This window comes from Cygnus olor, chromosome 3 (assembly GCF_009769625.2).
Source record: "Cygnus olor isolate bCygOlo1 chromosome 3, bCygOlo1.pri.v2, whole genome shotgun sequence".
Classification (NCBI taxonomy): Eukaryota; Metazoa; Chordata; class Aves; order Anseriformes; family Anatidae; genus Cygnus; species Cygnus olor.
This window is the reverse complement of record NC_049171.1, coordinates 83,146,799-83,167,054: the sequence shown is the minus strand read 5'-3', so window position 1 is coordinate 83,167,054 and position 20,256 is coordinate 83,146,799. Positions and strand designations below refer to the sequence as shown.

At 40.2% G+C, this 20,256-nt stretch overlaps 1 protein-coding gene across 1 annotated transcript in view; it reads left to right on the top strand.

Annotated features, from left to right (window-relative positions):
- PLD5 (phospholipase D family member 5) overlaps nt 1-20,256 on the top strand; it is a 326,396-nt gene that overhangs the window by 267,696 nt on the left and 38,444 nt on the right. Inside the window, 1 exon segment of the mRNA XM_040551381.1 lies at nt 14,798-14,925. Coding sequence (XP_040407315.1) covers nt 14,798-14,925 — 128 coding nt within the window.

Below are 20,256 nucleotides of genomic sequence, written 5' to 3'. Positions count from 1 at the left end.
ATTGCTACTGTTTGTGAGCATTCTTCAGCTTTCCCAGTGATGCTGAACTTTTGGTCTCTCACCTCATTCAAGTTTTTGATGTCATGTAGACTATAATGCAACTACAAATGTGGTCAGCTCTGGAAAGAGCCCAGTCTGAAGTGGCATGACACTGACACTTGGATCTCTGAAGTTGTGTATGTGTTTTTAAGTTCTTTTCACTTCTTTGCAGCTTAGTTTAATCCATACAACACTTCTGCGTTGAACCTGCAATTAAAATACTATTCAGAGTTATACCAGAAGTCATCAGAAGTATCTAAGAGCATTAATAAATGTCCAAACTAAGCTGATGCTGCACCATTTAGTTTTCCTTTGATGAACATTCTGGAAAAGCTACTCATATGCTACTAATTTTTGGTTGCTGCATACAGTAAGGTTGTACCATAAAGTAAACCCATGTGACCAAATCCTTCTGTCTTACACAGCATTAGTTAATAAGATTTCTCTCTGTAACAAGAAGTTGCCACTATTATACTACTACTGATCTTTCTAGTAATCTTCTGCATCACTTTTAAAATTAATCTTAGGCTTCTACTGCACTATGGTATTTTATGAATTTTTACACAGGCTAATGGTTGGGAATTAAATTACATTAAGCTTGATCTAGAGTAATTCATCTGGAAGAAAACTTCCCAGAATGATATCTCTGCATTACTCTTCATCATTTCCATCTCTCGTTGCACACCCTTATAGAGTGATTGTCTCTAATGCTTGAACTTGAGAACAGAGTGCATTCAGCATCTTTTCTGTCCTTCAGGCAGAATATTAACTAAATATAGCGTGAAAATCTAAGTCTTTATGTACTGCAGAAATTGATAGTCACTTCTATGACTCAAAACAAAACAGATCCCGCTTTCTGGTGCTTTTAATCTAAGTAGCTATGTTTGCGTAAAGTGATGGGAAAAATACCAGTAAAGTTATAGGAGTGTATAATATCTATACTGAGCTTCAAAGTTGTGTCAACAGGGTATTATTAAGATTGCAATGACAGGCTTTCAAAAATGAGATTTTGTAAGCAAACGGTCACAAAGCAACTGTTTTCAGCCATCAGACAATGGCAGCAGACTGAAGGTCTGTCTTCTGTCTTGCTGGAGTCATAAGAACCACACACTTATAAAAAGAGCATAACAAAACCAATTGGAGTATAATATTTCCATTACCCTGTATATTCTTTTAGCAATTTGTAGATTAGGAACTCCCTTGTGATGGAATTTAGCAATTTGTTGTGGTGTTTGATTTTCAACAATTGCTTTTGAATCTGTGCATGTTTTTGTCATCTACAAAACACTACACACAAGTACCAATGTATTCTGCAGCTTCAGTATCCATTGTTCTTCACAATCTTTTTAACTTGTTTTATTTAACTTGCAAGAGTTTATTTCCTTTCCTTTCCCCTCCCCTTTTTATTTGTTATGTTATGTTACGATATTTTATTTCATTTTATTTTGCTCTCTTGAACTCAAATCTACTTATTGAAGGATGCCATTTCCTAATATTCTTCTTTAGTCTGGTTTCAAGCTGTACTTACATCATCTCTTGGGAGAGGTGGGTTTTGGTAATAATACGTTTACAACTGAGTCTCTATTAAAATGTTTTCAAGTATTGCCAGGAAGCCAGTAAAGATTTTTCTCTTTGGTGGTTGATTTCCTCTTAGCGTATATTCTTGTATTATGAAGATCTTCTTTCTGAAAATAGGTATTACCAGAAGGGGCTTAAGGGATGCAGCCTTATAAAGACATTGAGTTTTAGTGTAGTCATCCTTACAGAGGCTTTTTGGTAGTTGCAGCTTGAATCAATACTATGCATTCCTCAAAATAAATCAGGAGTTGCTACTCGGTGCATTCTCTAATATGAACATGAAACAGTCACTTATGGCATGTAAAATATATCCTCTGCATCCTGACCTCTTGTGCCATTAAACTGTTTGCGCTATGATGCAGAATTTAGGTGAATGTGATACACTTCTTCCCACTGAACCCTATAAAATTCATTGTGCAGAGGTACTTATGCTCATGTAAGTATCCATATAGTATTTTATTTTGCTATCATTTTCATTGTGTAGTCTCATCTTTTGCTTAATGAGCACTCGTCAAGACCTAATCTGCAGACAAATTTATTTCCTTTTTTTTCTTGTGATGTTAACACTGAAATAAGAGTGCTTCATGAATATTCAAGAATAGATGTTCATCATTCTCACAGAAAGTGGAGGAATAGCTTAGTTCCCATTTTACAGATGAAGAAATGACACAGAGACAAGTGCCAAGACGTCCACTTATTTTGATGCCAATTTGTGACACAATCTGTTGATTATTTTTTTTTCAGAGTATTTATCATTGCGTAGCACTTAGTGCACATCAATGTCATTGTGAATAAGACTAGATAGACCCTAGGGGCTCAAATTAAGTCCTCAGAAATTGAGATTTGTGCCTGCCCTGCCCTGACTTCTTTCATACAGAGCAGCTTTGTGGAACATCAGCTGTGGGATCCAAACATTCTGGGTAGTTTTAAGCCACTCAAAATATGAGACTATCTTTTTTTTTTCTTTTTTTTCCCTCCTCTTAAAACCTAGCCTTATTTGCTCCATTTTGCCCATTTTGCCTTTTGCACCACACGAGAGAGGTCCTACAGCAGCAGTCTGCTTTATTCCAAGGCCCTCCCTAGCAGAACCATCTCCTGTGCTTCATATGACCCTGTTGATGCCTGGTACTGCTTTCAGTTTGATCTCTCATTGGTTTTGTGCAGAAGTTGCCTGCTTGCCTGTGCATTCATTATACTTCACGTCAATAGTCAGTCATGGTCACCTTCAAGTCTTTAACATTTCCATTTTACACACATTTTATAGTCCAAATCTACTTGATTTCCCCTTCTGTCTTTTCTCTATTCTGTCATCCCTCAGGCTTCCCCGGCAGGGTGTCCAGCTAGCGACTTCAGATGGGCCTCTGAAGTGATGGCAGTGCTTTCTACTGCCTTCTAGAGTGAGTGCCTTCACGGGATTGGCATCGAGTCCATGATGTGACTGTTGGGACTAGAGCTGTACGTGCTGCCTTCTGGCCCCACTCTCATAGGGACCCCAGTGTAAGGAAAGTCCTACAGGCCTGGTGCTCTGTTAGTTGAATGATATAATAGGATCTTTACTTCTGTCCTTCACAGATGATTGCAGATGTTTACAATGAAGAAATTAGATGATACTTCTGATCTAATCCTGCAGGACACCAAACTCCTCTGTGATTTCAGTGTGCTGTCACTTAAATATTGATGGTACATTGCACGTGTCCTTTGTTCAACTAATAACATAGAATGTGTGGAGTTGTGGCTTCCTTTTATTTTGCTTTCTACGTTTTAAATAGACTGGTTGATTGAAAGTCAATCTGTGTTAAAAAGCTGCTAACTGACAAGCTATTGATTTGTATCCCTTGTGTATTTCCCCAGAGACAAAGCATTGTTTCCCTACATGCTTTTTAGTTTTCCTCAGTTCATTGTGTGGATTTTTCTGCTTGTGCCACTAAGGAATGTCAATTTGTCTCTAAAATTTCTCCATTTTAATGTATGAAGCATCTCTGTAACCAAAACAGAATGCTGAAGCCCTCACAAATGCATTCAACAAGATGGCCAGAGCAATAGTAAATCAAGCATGAGTCACTTCAGTCAGTTCCAGCAGAACTGCAGTGTCTATTCTGCATATGCTTCTATAAAAGAAGAGGCTATAAAAGTGCCTTATTCTATTAAGAACCTTAGACCCAGGTTCAGTTGTTGTTTGGAATAGGAAAGCCAAAAAAAAAAAAACAATTCCCAGAGCCCTAAACTGTAAGCAATCTTCTTTGTATACCTTTGGGTTGTATATCATGAGTTAATACCTGCAGGACATGCAAAATAAAATAAGGACCAAACTGGGCACCCAAAACTGTGAATACCCGTAAAACTCCAAGAAAAATATTATTTTCATTCCTTTTTTTTTTTTTTTTAAAAAGGCTTGGAGAATATATCATGCTGCATATGTAGTTAGAGAAAAAAAAATGTTTCTCAACTAATTGGAGAGTGGGGGAGTGTATGAATAACTGAATGAATATATGTGATACATGAAACAGTGAATTAGTAGGCAAGGGCAAGAGTGAAATGATAAACTGAGCCTGAAGTGGGAGAGAGCGAGGGAGAGGGAGGAAGAATGACATTGAGGGAAGGTAGTGGGGGAAATGAAATAACAGGTAGATCTATGAGGAATGAATCAGATGAAAAAGAAGGGCAGAAACAGAAAAGTGAGTAATTAATTAGGAAAACATCAGAAAAGAATACTGGTAAAAGGCCAGGCATGTTCTTGGTGGGCTTGTGACAAAGTAGACGAAAGCAGAGAAAAATAATTGGAATTGAGATAGGAATTATCTGGAAAAAAAAATAGAAAAGTCAAAGGCTGACTTGGCAGGGTAATAGGACAGAATCAAAGGAAAGAGTTGGGGAAAGATGCTGCTAGAGAAGTGAGAAGTAGTAGAAGGAAATGACTGTGCTACTGGCAGACCCAGGTTGGTTGGTTCTGGCTGTGCCTCTTCTTTCCTTGTACAGCCATGGCCAGGTCAGCCTGTTCTTCTGGCTTTTTGTAGCCTGGACATAATATTCCAGAGCTGTTCAGGCCATAAGTTAATGCAGGTGCAGGAAGACAATTCTATTATGAAGGTATTGTAAAAAATAAAAACCAGTGGGCTAGGACCAAATAATACCGCCCTCTGAGGAGGCACAGTCTGTCCTCCCTTACCTTCTTGCCAGCCCTGCAGCACACTTTCTCACCTTCTAGAACTGGGATTTCTCCTTTGTGGGAAGGAGACTGACAAAAGCCAAAGCAGAACTGCAGATGTCTGAGGACCACATCTTGTCAGCAATTGCACAAGTGTTGTTATTACTAGTCAACATTTAGAAGTGACTGATGCTAATACTGAAGGGTTTAGAGTATATAAATGTCAGAATGAAATGACGTTGATAAAGTCAGAGATAAATAGTTGCTGCATTTTTTTTAAGGGATTTAACCCTAAAATATTCATTCATAGAGGGCTGTGATTCTCATTCTTCATGTCTTAAGATGAAAAAAATGTTCCTGCGTTCTAGGATGTTTCATCTAGGAAGTGTATGAATCAATCTAGTTCTTCATAATGCTAATCCAAGTAAAAAGTCTTTGAAAGTGGAGGGGAGCAGTGTGTGAGTTTACTAATCTCTTTATTGTATTTAAAATAACTTTCTTTTATAGCAAAAACTTATGCAATTATAATTAGGCAAAGAGAAAAAGCCACAATCCAACTTTAGTAATGCCTTTACTGATAGTGTAATAGTCTTCCTTTAAGTGGTAATGTGCTTTGTCGTCTGAATCAGCTAAGTAAGAAAATTACTTTTCCCAATCTGTAAAGCAATCACATTTATAGCTTCATCTAGTAAATGAACAGCCTACTCTTCAATAATGGAGAACAAAAAAATATGGAAATTAAGATTATATATATATTCTGTCAAACTTTGTTGTACACTTGTTGTCTTACAGACTTTACTGAATCATCAGACTCACAAAACAGATTTATATTCAGAAAATGTAATTTAAATTACCATTTTTCTAGAAAAATGCTAAGTTCTGCTAAGGGAAAAGAATTGAACTGATCATCAGTTCTCTTACTATTCAAAGTTTTATTTAAAAATCTATGATTATTGATATGAAATACCTTAAGTAGCTCTAAAAGAAGTAAAAATCTGAAAAATACTGATTCTGATGTCAGTGTCACATCTGTGCAAAATGTGAGGATGTCTCTCATGCTTGCTGCATCATGCAGCAAAGCCCCTTAACAAAGGCATGAATATACTTCTAATATAATTATTAGAGGGCAAGGAAAAACTGTTTGGATCTTTAGAAGATACTCTGAATTCTTTTGCATTAAGATTTTTTTTTTTTTTCCTTTTACAAATAGCCTAAAATCAGAGTCCTAAACTTTGTCCCAGCCAGTAAGGGTTTCTCTAGCAGATACAGTACAGAAATCACTGGCTTCAGAACAGCAAGTCCAGGTGGGAAAGAGCAGAGTTGAAGCATGTCAGCTTTCCTGACTTATTTCATATAATGAATTGTACTGTTGGCTGCTAGCATTTTGTGGAGTAGTTGCGTATCAAAAACATACAGGGTGGCAGCCTGTGCCTTGCAAAGGCATGGTTGTAACATGTATGTGCCGTAATTAAGAGTAGAATAGATGCTTTCTGGTGGAAAATGTAGTATGTAAAATTCTAAATTAACAACTAAAAATCTTACCTAAAAAATCAAATATACACCACAGCATTTAAGAAAACAAAGGGAGAAGAAAGGAAAGAACTATTACAGTGCAAATGATAATAAAAGTCAAAAAAAGCTTCACGGGTTATTAATAAAAATGTTTTACATGGTGTTAAGAAGGTTGTTTTACTTTTAAAATGAATGTGGTGATATATCCTGCATTGGAGTAAGGTACTTCAGGCTTCAATTCCTGTTTCTAAATACTGTTTTGTTAATGTATATAGGGCTTCACTGTGTTTTGTGGTTTTCCGTATAGAATCTCAGTGCTTTATGGACTTACAGAATGAGAAAGACGTGAGTGTCTTCTGGAAACTGGATTTCTGTCTTTGGAAGGACCAGAGGTCTAGAGTCCTACGAGTTCTTTCCATATTTGCACTCCAAAATTAAGTGCATAGCTTAGTTAAACATGCATGTATGTGATTAATCAGCTGAGCTACTTGCTATCTGTGGGGAAGCTTGAGTGGAGCGTGCTTGTGCTGTATCTGTTCTGCAGGTGAAGAGGAGACCTCTTATTTCCCTGTAATCGTATTTGGCATGGTTTGCCCACCCTGTATTAAGATGGACCTTCAGTGTTTTGTTCAGTGAATCAGAAATTGTGTTTAGTTGCTATGAATAGGTTTTACAAAGAAATGTTGTCAGGCATCTCTTACGTCTCTCCTGTGACATGGGGCAGGAAGCATTTTGGTTATTTGTTGGATTTTTTGCTGAGTAAATCGAAAGGGCACAGCAGTCAGTGCAAAATGTGTTCACATGGGTGAGAGCTGTAATGCTCTGATGCCGAACTCTGTCTACAGCAGGGTACTTAGCTGAGAAATTGGTATTTTTATTACGTGGACTAGCACCAAAGGCCGACATTTGAAATTGTGGAAGCCAGTGTCTGGATGTGTTTGGATATATGTTGCCTTGGGAACTAACTAGCTCCCAAGATGTCACTGAAGTTAAACAAGGAATTGAAAGAAATTAATTCTGACCTTTCCTTTGGTCTCAAGGATTTGCCGTCCCGCATGCCATGAGCAAACTGCACACATGCAGATCCCCTGATGGGTCTTTTCTGGATCTTCTCTCTCGCTGTGAAACCCTGGTGTAAGCACGTGGGAAACATCGTTGCAAGCAAATGCCATTACTGCCCTCATATCTCCTTTGTTTGCGTGATGGAAATGGTTATGCGAGATGAAAGGCAAACACATACTAGGATTTGGAACTGAGGCTGAGATCACATGGATGTACCTTTAAATGGCAGCACTGGCCTAAACAGTTACTGCATCTTGTTGCACCCAACCACAAGCCACTCATACTTGTGCTGTGCCTTCAGTTGTGTCACCATAGCCAGGTGGTGAGTTAGACTGATTGTGAATAGTTCTTCATTTGAAATAACCTTTTTTTTTTTCTTAACTGATTTTTTAACCTGGGTCTGTTTTCTGATCAGGTTCATTCCTTGAATGCCCAAAAAGCTACCCAGGAGGAGGAGGTGGTGGAGGGAAGAAGAGTCACTGAACATGAGATCTGTTCATGCCAATATTATTGCTAATTAAAAAAAAAAAAAAAAAAAAAAGTAACCATGCCAGCTGTAATTCTGTAATACTCTATTTTCAAACAGGGAGCTGGGTTTTGAAATGCTCCATTTGTCCCTATTTCTCCTCCTTCCTGCTCACTCCTGCCCCTATGTTCAGCTCTTGGCTTCCCCAGCTGGGTGGATAGAGCAGTTTCTGGGGCTGTGCTGGTTCACAGAAATGATTTTAATGCACTAAATGGGTGCAAAACAAAGCAAAAACTACTGGTGATTGTGGAGGATGTTTGCTGTCCCCGATCACACTGACGGTGTGTTATGGTCTGCTGGGGAGGGAAGGGAATCAGGCGAGGAGCTGGCTCGGTGCCTGAAGAGAGGGGGCTGGGAAGTCAGCCGGCAGTGACAGAGACCTCCCTCTTCCCACACCCGCAACTCCGCAGGGAGATCCCTGGCTGCAGCCCATCTGCTCAGGGAAGTGCTCCCCGAGCAGCCTTTCCTCCAAGCTACAGCCAGGCTCAGACAAGTGAGCTGGCTAGGGAGCGTGCCAGTGGAGCCGAGCGGTGGCAGCGTGCAGGGAGCAGAGTGCTTTCTGCATGTTCCCCTTGAACCATCCACGCCACAGCCCTGAGCCTGTCAGCCCGTCCAGTTCAACTCCAGAGGCTGCTGCAGGCACCTGCATCTCTCCAGCGATGGCCCAGAGGGGCCCACGGAGCTGCAGCCGGAGATCCCTCTCCTGTGCACTGATTTCCTCAAAGCTGTCTTTGTATCGGTGACCACACATGATGTAAAGGAAGGCAGTAACAACCCAGTAATTTTTCGTGAACATGACTCCATCAGAAACAGCCTCGTCTTACTGCAGACAGCAATAGCTTTGGGGCCTTGTATTGTTTTGAGAAGCTGCATGTGCACATAGTATATGGCTGGCTGTATGTTGGGAGCGAGTGGGAATTTCATACCGAAGGAAGGTGTTTTTGTCCAGCATACAGTTTGAGTGCTACACTTTAGGGCAGGCAATATAAGCTCAAGGTGGTATGGACACTAGTTCTATTAGGAAGGCTCTTTGGGCATTGGTTGATCTTGTAAGAGAACACAGTTTCTTTGAGTACCTATGATTTCATTTTTGTATGTGTGTGTGCCAGTAGCATACGGAGTTGTTAAAGTATTTATGCTTTTTTTTTTTTTTTATTAGTATGAAATTGAGGTGATGAACAGCACCCAGAGTGCAAATAATACGGTGAATGAATAACAACACCCAGAGTGATAGGATCAGTCCTGTGAAGAGGAGGGGGCGGGGGGAAGATGAGGAATGGAGGAGAGTGTAAGCAAAACAGCCAATTCGTGGTGAAGGTATTACCATCGGAGATTTCCCTAAAAGTCCTTGAGTATTTTCTCTTCAAAGTCTGAATCATTAATCCTTCTGGGGCCAGGCAGACTTTTAAATTGCATTTTAAATCCAATATTCCATAAAGAGCAAGAAATAGTAAATATTCTAGTTTGCCTTTTAATCATTCAGAGACATAGTAAAAATAACTGTGTTGTCAAGTTGTGCATTCCTCTGCTTTTGTACTTGTCCTCCTCTGAGTGCTGGCAGGTCACACTAATGGAGCTTCTGGAACAACTCCAGACTTTCTGCAGTCAGCTAAGAAAAGAGCATAAAAGTTCCTGGGGAGATGATCCTCTGCCTCGGTCACTTGTGTCTGTCCAGCATGGGGCAGGTACTCTGCCACTTGGCAGGGTATGGAACACTCTGGATTTCTGTCTCAGTAAAATTAAACTTATTTTTATTTGTAAGTGTACATTGTAGTAAGTTTTGCAGCTGAAAGCAAATAAGTAAAATGGAAGCATCTACTGCAAAATGTAAGGAACGAGGTGTTCACTTTGAAAATGTATACATCCATATATGTGTGTGTACTCACATTATATTTTCTAGTGAGCAAATTTTTTTAATAAGTTTGGGATTTAGGGATAATAAAGGATCTTTTGTTGATCTTTGAGTTAGCGCATGATATTGTGCTATTTTTGCAATACAAGTATTACCTGCATCTGTGTTGCTCTGAAGACTCAGCATAGCTGCAGGAGTGGAGCTGGTGCATGGCACCACGGTAAGTGCAGCACGTGCTGCCTCCCACCAGCGTGGTAGCCTCCCAGAGAGGCTGTGCAAGGTGCCCGAGTGTGTGTACTCTCGTGAGCTCTAGGGTTCACGGTCTGGACAAGGTAAGCCTGCTCTTGACTTCAGCTTGAGGCCACTGTCCAAAATGTATAGATCAAAATGTGTATATTTGTGTGCCAAGAGACTGTCAGCAGCAGGGTGAAACAAATAGGCCATGGCTCAGGTTCTCAGATTCCTTTTTAAAGGTCATATTACTTGGAGTGTTTGCTTGGGAATACACAGAATTAGGAGAGGGAAAAAAAAAAAAAAAAGTGCCATGAGCAAAAGATAGGCACATGATGACGAGTGAAGGGACAGCAAGAATGGGGTAAGCCGAAGAGAGCAGCTGTTTCTACTGTGGCCAGTTTGGTGATGATGTGATGTGGGGAATGGTGGCTGAAGGATGAGCAGGGGATTGGATGCGTTGCAGGGGCATTGGTCAGGTACAAACTGCAAGTATACAAGAGAGCTATAAACAGCATTGCTTTCACTGACTATACTCATTTTGTGTACTAGAGCTTCCTTGCATCCTGCTGTCCCTCCTCCTTTGGGAGCCCTCTACAATCTCCCCACATCCCCTGCCTACCAACAGCTCTGTGCAGCTCCCCCTTCCCATTGCCTGCTGTGCTCCCATGGCCTGCACATAACAGGCCCTGTTTTCCAAAGATGGAGAAGGAGAAGTATTAAAAAGCCCCTGTTCATCTCCTCCACCTTTACAACTCCCCTGTGTCTAGCAGGGGGCAATTGGGCCCAGCATATCTCCACAGCCTGTTCTCCTGGGGCTCTGCTGTCCCAGCATGTGCCATCAGGCTTTGCATCCCTCTCCACTGCCTGTCTGCTGCAGCACAGCTCCCTCCTGTCAGGGCTGATGTGGTCAGGGCTCTCTCTCATCACTGTTCTGCCTGTTGTGAATCATTCTTCACTGTTGCTGCAGCTTCCCAGATACTTCTGCCTTGTTCTCATCTCAGTCCTTAAATCCTTCCCCCTTCCCATTTTTCTTTGTCTAGTTTTAAAAAGACTTACAGTGAGAATAAGAGAGTTGTGAAGACAGAAGGCCAATTTTAGCCACGGTACAAGCAAAGGAAGCTTCTGTTCCTTGGGCGTTATGTTTGCTAACTCCACTGCAAGTTTAGCCTGGAACTGGCGCTGCTGAAAACTGTTGCGGGCAGAATTTGCATGTTTGCTTTCAAGGCAGCTGTGATAATAGCAGCCTAAGCAGTTGCTCTTTCTCAGTCTTCTTTACAAAAAAAGTTTTACTGTATCCACCAGAGAGGTGATTTGGCTCAGTGACATTGCCTCTGTACCAGGACAAGCTGGTACTATTCCAGGCTGCACACAGACGTGGGATCAGAGGCTCCTGGTGAACCTCCTGCAGTCGGCCTCATAGATGTGGCTCTGGAGGCCCAGCAGCAGCCCTGTGAGCCCCGGCCTGCTGCAGCCTCCAGGGCAGAAGTCTCCCAGTTTGTGTAGCCACCTGGTGACCTTGCCACAGCGGTAGTAAAATCCCCAGCTAGCATATGCTGTAACACAGATGTACCAAGATGTGCTTCTGGATGACACAAGGTTTTTCCTAATAGAGCACCTGTACGATAAGCCCCTGATTAAAGTCTCCCGCTAACAGCTTAGAGTGTTTGGACTCAAGTATGCAGAAAAAGCCCTGGCCTTAAGCTCCTGTTTAGAAGTCAAGCCTGCCCTGTGGCCTTGATAACATTGTTAGTGTTATCAAGTTACCTGGGAGCAGGCAGCTAGACCAAACAGCACTTTGCAACGCTAGAAATGGTAAATCACATTTTCTTGTGCCATGCTTCTGCTTTGGGATTCCTTTGGGAAATGGATGAAAGGTCAGTCTTTTTGAAGTACTCCTGTTGCCTTCTGTATTATTTCTCCCCCCTTGAAAGGCAGAGCAAGAGGCTGAGCAGCAGCCTGGCACCCCTCAGGGACCACATTCCCCCCACACGGCCTGAGAAGGCCCAGGCTCCCAAGGCCAGGGTCCTGCTGTGTGCCCCAGCCAGCATCAGTCATCACCCTGTTAGAGAATGCAAACCTCTCTGCCTAGAAGAAGTATTACTCAGAGAAATGTCTGTCACTTCAAGCACGCTTTGATCCCTGCAGTATTCTTTCTTCCTGTGAGAAATGGGCACTCTGGCCCAGCCTTTACAGTACACGATTTTGTGGGATAGGCAAATCCACTCAAGTTTTGAGTGACAGCACTGGTTTTCTCTAAGCTCTTATCCTGCACTTTATTGTTCAGTGAACCAGAATTGTTGGATTTATTTTCTAAGAGTCTGGCATCTACATCAGCAATCAAACCTACAAATTGTGCCTTCTGGTTGAACTCACTAGACCCCCAGCGTTGTGTAATTGAGACTGCAGCAAGATAAAGAGTTCTGTTATGACTTCACATATTGATCGGTCCAATTTAATCTCCTCATGGGAACTGGACCACGTTAGGGATGATGGATTGTGTTGAAGGCCTGACAAGCCTATTTTAACAAAACATCTCAAGAGCTTCTAGAACAGAGGCAGTTATCAATACTGATGCATGTTTCCTTTCATCAAAAGTTAAGGGCTCATTAATAGGCTATACAGCAGCTGCTCCCTACAACACATAACTTTTTTTTTTTTTTTTTTTTTTTTTTAAATTAACTTGGAGATACTGTTTCCTCAGCCTTATGAGTTGGCTGTTTCCAAAAGGAAAAGAAGTTGGGTTCCAGGTTTTGTTTTTAATGGTATGTATGCTAGCAGTATCATCTGCACGGCTATAATCTCTATTTTGGTAATTGAAGCCTAGATTATATTTTAGAGTGATAGTCCTCTCCCACCAGTTATGCCAATATGTGAACTGCTCCCAAACCCTGGGGTCTTATACCTAGAATTTTATGTCAGGTTACTGAAGATGTCTGCTATTTTTAATGTTAATATTGTTGGTAAAATAGTTTTCTGTTGTAACTTTGGCAATCAACATTTTTATTCAGCACTGAATATTTCAAAAATATTTTAAATGTTTTTATTTTAGGCTCTCAGTTATGAGAAGAAAGATCATTGTTGGTGCAGACAGTTTTACCTTTCCTATATGAAAATGCTAACACTTCATTTATAATCTATTTGCTGTAGGTGTGTTGTGGGTGTTAAATTCTTACTGCTGTTTAATGTTGCAAATTGGATGTATGCAAAGAAAATATGATCAAGGCAAACTGCTACGTTAAACTTGATTTTTAAACACAGTTTTCAGGTAATCAGCTAGAAGTTCAGCACCTTACAGAACAGTTTTCCTCAGCTAGTTGCTTTTGTTTATTCATCAAAAAACAATTTAAACCATTTAACACCTGCTATAGTGTTTTCTGGTTTCTTTACCAGTTCATGCGCATTATCTCATTAATTAGCACAGTTCTACTCATTAATGCATGGATTGAAAACCGCAACACATTCAAAGGAGTAACGCTTTGTTTCCAACCTTTCCTTTGTTTCCAAGCTTAGATGAATGTGGTTAGATGATACCTGTAAAAAATGGGAAATGTAGCTGGGTAGCATGAAATGTAACTGTAGTGACCATGAGCCAAACTGTTTCTTGCTTAAAGTCCTGTGTTGCAAGTTTGGTGCCTTACTATATCTATTTTTTTCCTGATGCTTGAACTGCTGGAATCATTCATTCAAGAGAGATTTGTAATTTTAATAATAATAATAACAGTAATAATGATAATGAAAAGGAATATTTATCACTGGCAATTACAGCTTAAAACTGAGTCAAATATTTCTTAGAAGGTCAGAAATAAGAAGTTAAATAAAAAATATTTTAGTTCCTGAAGTACACTGGAATTCTAACATCGTGATTCATATTCAGACATTATGGGAATTCGTGGTACTGATGATCACATGAATGTTTAATGGGAGATAGCTGCCCTCCAGTCTGCTTTACTGTCACTTCTCTTCCCCACTTACTGTGACAACTAAAAAGAGATTGGGTTACTTTAAATTACCTTCAGCAATAATTAATTCAGATTAATCACCTAATCTTACAAACACTGGAGCACTGAAAGAAAAATAATGATGTGAGAAATCCCATGAATTCATCTAATATTGAATATATTCTGTGTTTAGTACTGCAAACATACTGATGGGGCTGATTCAGACATTTTTACTCATGTGATGGAGCCAACAGCTTTTAACCCTGCAAGTAGGTCCTTTGATTTCAGCAGACTTTAATCCTTAAGAAAACCATTCAATACAAAGTGGCAGGCTCAAAGTCACAGATGAGTAGCATTGAGCATAGCTTCAGCATACTTCAGGTCTCTGTTTCTTTCCTTACTCCTTAATGTTCCCTGTGGGGTCCTCTCATCGATGTCTGTTCCATGTGGTAACCCACTGCAGGCTTTGTGCTCAGAGCATTGCACAGGGCAAGAGAAAAGAGTTTGCTTTTCAGGTTGGGGATATAGTTGGGTTTTATATCTCAGAGGTCATTATAATATGTAACAGGTTAGAGTTACAGCATAGACCTTTAAAAAGGGTTTTAGGAGCATACAGTGCTTGAAAAAATAGCAATTACATGATTCTAAAAAGGGAGGTAAATAAGCAGAGAGAATAACACATGGGGATGTTCCCTACGCCTGTTTTTCTGGAATATACGTTAATTAAGGTCTGAAATAGTGGGACAGTAAGACTGTCTATCATTGACTTTAAGCCTTAATGATATGTTTAATTATGTCCCTTTGTAGCTTTGATAGCTGAGACCCTGAAATGTGAAGTTTCTTTTCTTTAATGTCTGTAACTTCTGTACTTCTAAACAGTACTTTTTGTTGTTGTGTCTGTAAATCTCTAGGTGCTGAAGTGCTGTATATGAACATGTCAGCATATAATGAAGGTCGCCTTCAGTCATCTTTCTGGATTGTTGATAAACAGCATGTGTACATTGGGAGTGCCAGCCTAGACTGGAGATCACTGGGACAGGTAACTTAATTGAAAAAGTACTCCTATACCCTTTGAGTGTATAATAAGGAAAAAAGTATTGTTTTGATGCCAACAAGTGGAGATGTAGAGCTTTCTTTTTCTGATAGTTTGCTGGCAGAGGGACTGCCAGAGTTTTGATGACTCTTCTGTCTTCTCACAAGTGTATTACTATAAATGTTACATGTTTTCATTGAAATAGCTATCCTCAACGGTTATGCTTTGCGTTAATTTAAAAAAAAAAAAGTTATTGCCTTTATTGATTTCAGTGATGATTGTGTTGTTTCAAGGTTGTAAGTTCTGGTTTTCTTATTTTTAAAAAATGATAATTTTGAACAAATGTGTTGGGAAACAAACTGCTAAAGAAACTCCCTGATAGTGTCATGAGAATGACCAAGTCCCTCTCGTCTGCCATTTAAATAAGAAAAAGCAAAATTCAGGAGGAGTTACAAGGGGATAGCACATAATATCCTGAAATACCCACCACAGCTGGGGAGGGATAGATTTATGGGCACAGAAAGTCAATAGCATAAGGCTATTGAAGATTGTATCTATTAAAATTCTATATTTTAATTCTGTCATAAGCAAGAGAGTTGAGGGATGTACAGTAAGGCCTCTTACCAACCACCAGTGCTGAGGACTCTCTACAGTCTGATGCCATTTTGAAGAAGTAATTCATCCATGATGCAGCTTATTTGTCTTTTTGGAGGTATCTTTTCTTCCCCCAGCAGTCTCAGGATTGTTAAAGGCTGTAATAGTCAGTGGTATGGAGCAAAAATGACCATGTGAGACTCATGTTGGTCATATTCAGTGCGTGGAGCCTGTACTTTTAGAGTTCACTAATTGGAATGCACAACGTAGGGTAAAGGAAGCAGTCCTAGGCTGATAGTTATTAATTACTATTAAAAAACCATACTTTCTAAATATCAGCAGAATGTCAGAAACTTATGGATAATTTTGAACGTCCTTTGTAATGACTTTGTGGAGAAGGAGGTGTGTGTTGTGTTGGAGTTTTTAAGATTTCATTATAGGATTGGTCTTCTCATGATGAAGTAAATCTTAACTCATGTAGCATGCCTGCATTGAACTTTGAGGCTAGTTTTGTGTTTCAAATGTGATTCCTCACTGTTAATTTTATCATTGTATTTTTTGTATGCATTTGGATTATTTTTGTCTTACAGTCATTTACTAGCATATTTTTTATGTGGTGATAAAATGAAGCCCAGAGGAATATTTGTACAGAGAAAAAAAGAAATTTCTCTCACGAGTTGCAGTAAAAGAGAATCTGCTTTCAATTAGCTGAGAGATGCACATTGGGGTTTCAGAAGAGCCTGAGGATGTTAGATGCTTGGCCCCTGTTGACATCTGATATAAGTATCCAATTCCCTTACCCCAGAGTTATAGGTTAATAAATCAGGGCAACTGTCAAAGAGATCTGATATGCAGTCCTAAAATAATAATCTGTCTTGAGCTTTTCACATAAGAGGCAAAACAAGCACAGAACCCTGTCATTTTAGTCTGAGTACTTTCCTGAAGGAAAATGCTTTGGCACACGCGTAGGACCTAATGATGCAAAGAGCTGAGTCCTCACTGGGGAAACACGTGGAAACACGGCTCCCATGGGTTTTCATTATCAGAAAATGTCCCCGTGTAGCTGCACCTGAGGGTCAGGCCCCCCCTTAAAGAGTACGTACTGAGTGGAGCTGGGGAGTAGAGGAGCAGGGAGTGCAAGGCCTGTCCAGGCCCACGCATTCGCGCTGCCTGCAGTAGTGGGGTAGGGCTTCTGCAGTTTTGCAACAACAGCAGAAAACTTGCTCAAGTTGTCACTACACATTTTCTGTTGCATCCTGGCTTTACCTACAGGGAAGGGCCTGTGAAAAGGCAGACTGGGCTGTTGATTAGTCACATATGGTCTCTTTAAAAACTCATCTGATTTTTAGAGTAACAGAACTGTGGTTACTGAATCAGCAAACCACCAGGGCCAGTTTTACAGCAAATCACAGAATAAAGTAGGTATAAAGTAGGTCTTTCTATTCTAGAAAGACGTGGTACTTCGGCCTATCAAGCATGCAGTTATCTTCTCACTCAAACAAGCCATCCAGTGTGAGTCAGTCACCTTGTAGCTAGCAGGGGCTCATTATTCAGCGGCTCAGTTCAAGTGTAAGTTGTTTGAGTACATTCAGACTCACATCTAATAATACCTGAAATGCAATGAAAAGCTTAAGATTTAGCCGTACATGGTTGTCATATTTTTTCACATACCTCCCCCTGTATTTTCTACATGCATGTTTACAGCTTCCTCCCTACTGAACCTTTGCATGCGCTCAAGCCAGTACGCTGCATTATTCATATAGGAGCACCTGTTCCACTGGTGCAGCAGTTGTGCTAAAGATGCAGCAGGTTTCTACAGTATTTCCAGAGCTTGCTTTTGATACTGTACAAATACAGTCAGGTGGCTGTTAGTTTTGCTTGCCTAAGCTGTACAAATGCATCTCCAATTCTATTAGTGTGAGGCTGGAGCAGTGCTCTACAAGTGCAGTTTCTTTGTGTTCGTCTCGCTGTAATTAAAAAAAGGATGCAAACCTCAGCCATTGGTTTGGAATTTAAAAGTTGTGCAGTTGGTAATTAGTTTGAGTATGTGTTGATAAATGGATATTGGCAGAATCTACCTTTATTTAGTAACCAAGCCTTTATTAGTGACAAGCTAGTTCTAAGGGGAAGCATTTGTGGAAAAAATAACAGGCACACAATGCAACTATAAACTGTGTGGGGATTGTAAACTGATTGGGGATTATAAACTGTTGGGGATTGGACTAGATGATCTTTCAAGGTCCCTTCCAATCCCTAACATTCTGTGATTCTGTGTGGTAGGCTGCACATTCAGTTTATTCTGTCTACAGATTCATGTTTTCTTTTCCAGGTGTACAAATCAAGTGAAAATAAAAATACTGTTTTTCCATATTTATTTACAGACCTGACACAGAGGAGCATATTCACACACAGAACTGTGTAGGGTAAAGACTAACAACAGATAAAATGTGATGAGCAGGCAAAACCTTTTGTGTATATTTGGGGTACTTTTGGAAGCTAACCCTTTTAATGTGATACTTGTGATCATACCTGCATATAACATACTTCTTTCTCCAAGAAAAAATAATTCTTGAGAAATTAAACTTTTTTTCCAGCTATTTGTGTCTTTACCTAATTAGTTATATACAGACTTTTTCACTGCTCTGTCCTGCACACCTTAAACATCAATAAATAATCCTGCCTTTACCATAGAAGATGACATTTATTGCAGGTTTATACACATAGAACTGTAACAAGCAGAAACTATTCTAGCTCTTTGATTTTTTACTGTAATAGAGGAGAGGAACTACCTGAAGATCTGGACACTTCAGACAGGAGTTGTGCATAATTTTTGTTTGTGCCATCAGGACTGTAATGTACTACATAAAATCTCCACATTTCCTTCCTCTAGCAAATCTTTTTTTTTTCTCCCCCCGCCCCCCCCCCCCCCCCCCCCCCCCGGAAGACACCATGTGCTCTGTCAGCCTGTGTGACTATGTTTATATTCAGATAAACTTACTAGCCAAAGGTTGCACCGGTAATCTGCAGCAGAGCTGGGGATGGAACTTGATTCCACTCCCTGATTTCACTACCTCAGTAAAAAGAAACAAAACTAAACCCCAACAACTCCACAGCTTTCCAAGCTTGAGCAAGTCCCTGTAGACTGGCAAATACTCACCTTGGGCTATAATGCCAGAGTCTTTGCCCTTCTTACCTCTTGCTTGATAGAGTCCTGGAGGCGTAGAAACATTTGTGTGACATTACTGTACAGAGTACTTAACATATAGTAGCTCAGCTCACTGGAGAATATTTATGCAAGGTTACTGGGGTAGATATAACTGGATTTATAGCTATTCTGTCCCTGTGAAGAAAAAGGAGGAAATACAAACAAACAACAACAACAAAACTGTTAGCATTATTCTTTTCTTGGGCATCTGAGTCTAAGCTGAAATAATAATTTAACTTCTAACAGCTTCTCTGAAAAAACAGCATGAGGATTCACATGTACAAAGGTGTCAGATTTGCTTTTACAATATTTGTGGAGAATTCTTCTCTTCATCTATAAGCTGGACACTAGAAATCAATCTCTTATGCGGCTTACTGGGTTTTGTTGTAATTTTCTTGACTTGTCATCACTGACAAGAAACAGTGCTAATATTGTCTTTAAAAGTAGTTTTTCTGCATTAGGAGGAGAGATTTTCATATGCTGTGTACATTACCTAGGGAATAACATTTATAGTTGCATATATCCTTGTGCCTTTGCCATCAAATTTTTAGTATTTGCCAGAGTCTGAGCTTTGACATTATGGACAAGACTGATAGCACAGTCTATTGCTAAGTTTGCTCAGCATTTCCCATGTAAAATTGTGTTTCAAGTGGCTTGCAAGTTTTCCAAAACACTAATCATTTTGGCTGAAATCTATGCCAGCTATCTGCTTTTGTCTGAAATTAAACCCCAAAGGCAAGTAAATGTGAGTGTACAGCCTCCCTGAAAAAATGAGTTTTAAAAAAGTAAGGCTTTTTCACTCAGAGTGGACTATTCTGATCTTTTCTTTGAACAGGTCTAGATTTTGTCAGGGATACATCTTTAACTGTTGTCATTAATACATGCCAAATACAGCCATAATCCATTGAAAATTTGCAATTCATGCATGCACAGAAGTAATTCTTCAGAAAGTCCTTTTCTGTCTGTCACACTTCATTCCCTGAGCTTTTGTGCGGTGATATACCTCAGCTAGGGGACCCAGATAGTTGCGGAGTGCCACTGAAATTCAGGCAGGTATTACAGGATCTGGGCCCAGAGGTTTAATGGGAGTTGATTGGACCAAGAAAGAGGAGGCTGGGAGGTTGAGTGGCTGTGCTCTGGACCCAGAGGGACATGGCTGCTTGTTTTGAAACTGGAAAGAAACACTAGCAAGACTGAAAGCCAGGTAGTGAGGAGGATGAGGAACCAGCAGGAGGCTGTGACGGAGAGATAATGAGGCTGGGGAGGTGTTGGAAGGAAGGAAGATGCTGAATAACAATGATCCCAGGGAAAACTGAAATTAGCTAAGGGAGGAAGCCAGGCAGGTTAAATTGCAGGACAGGTTTGTTGAAATGGGAAGATGGAGACTACGCAGGTGTTGAGAAAGTTGCAAAATCAGTTAGGAGGAGAGAAATTGTATGATGTGCCAGGAAAATAAAGCTGAGGGCTGTTGAGCAGACAAGGGACAAGAGGCTGGGAGCTGGGCCTGAGAAATGACTTTCAGTCAAGAGACTGAGTCA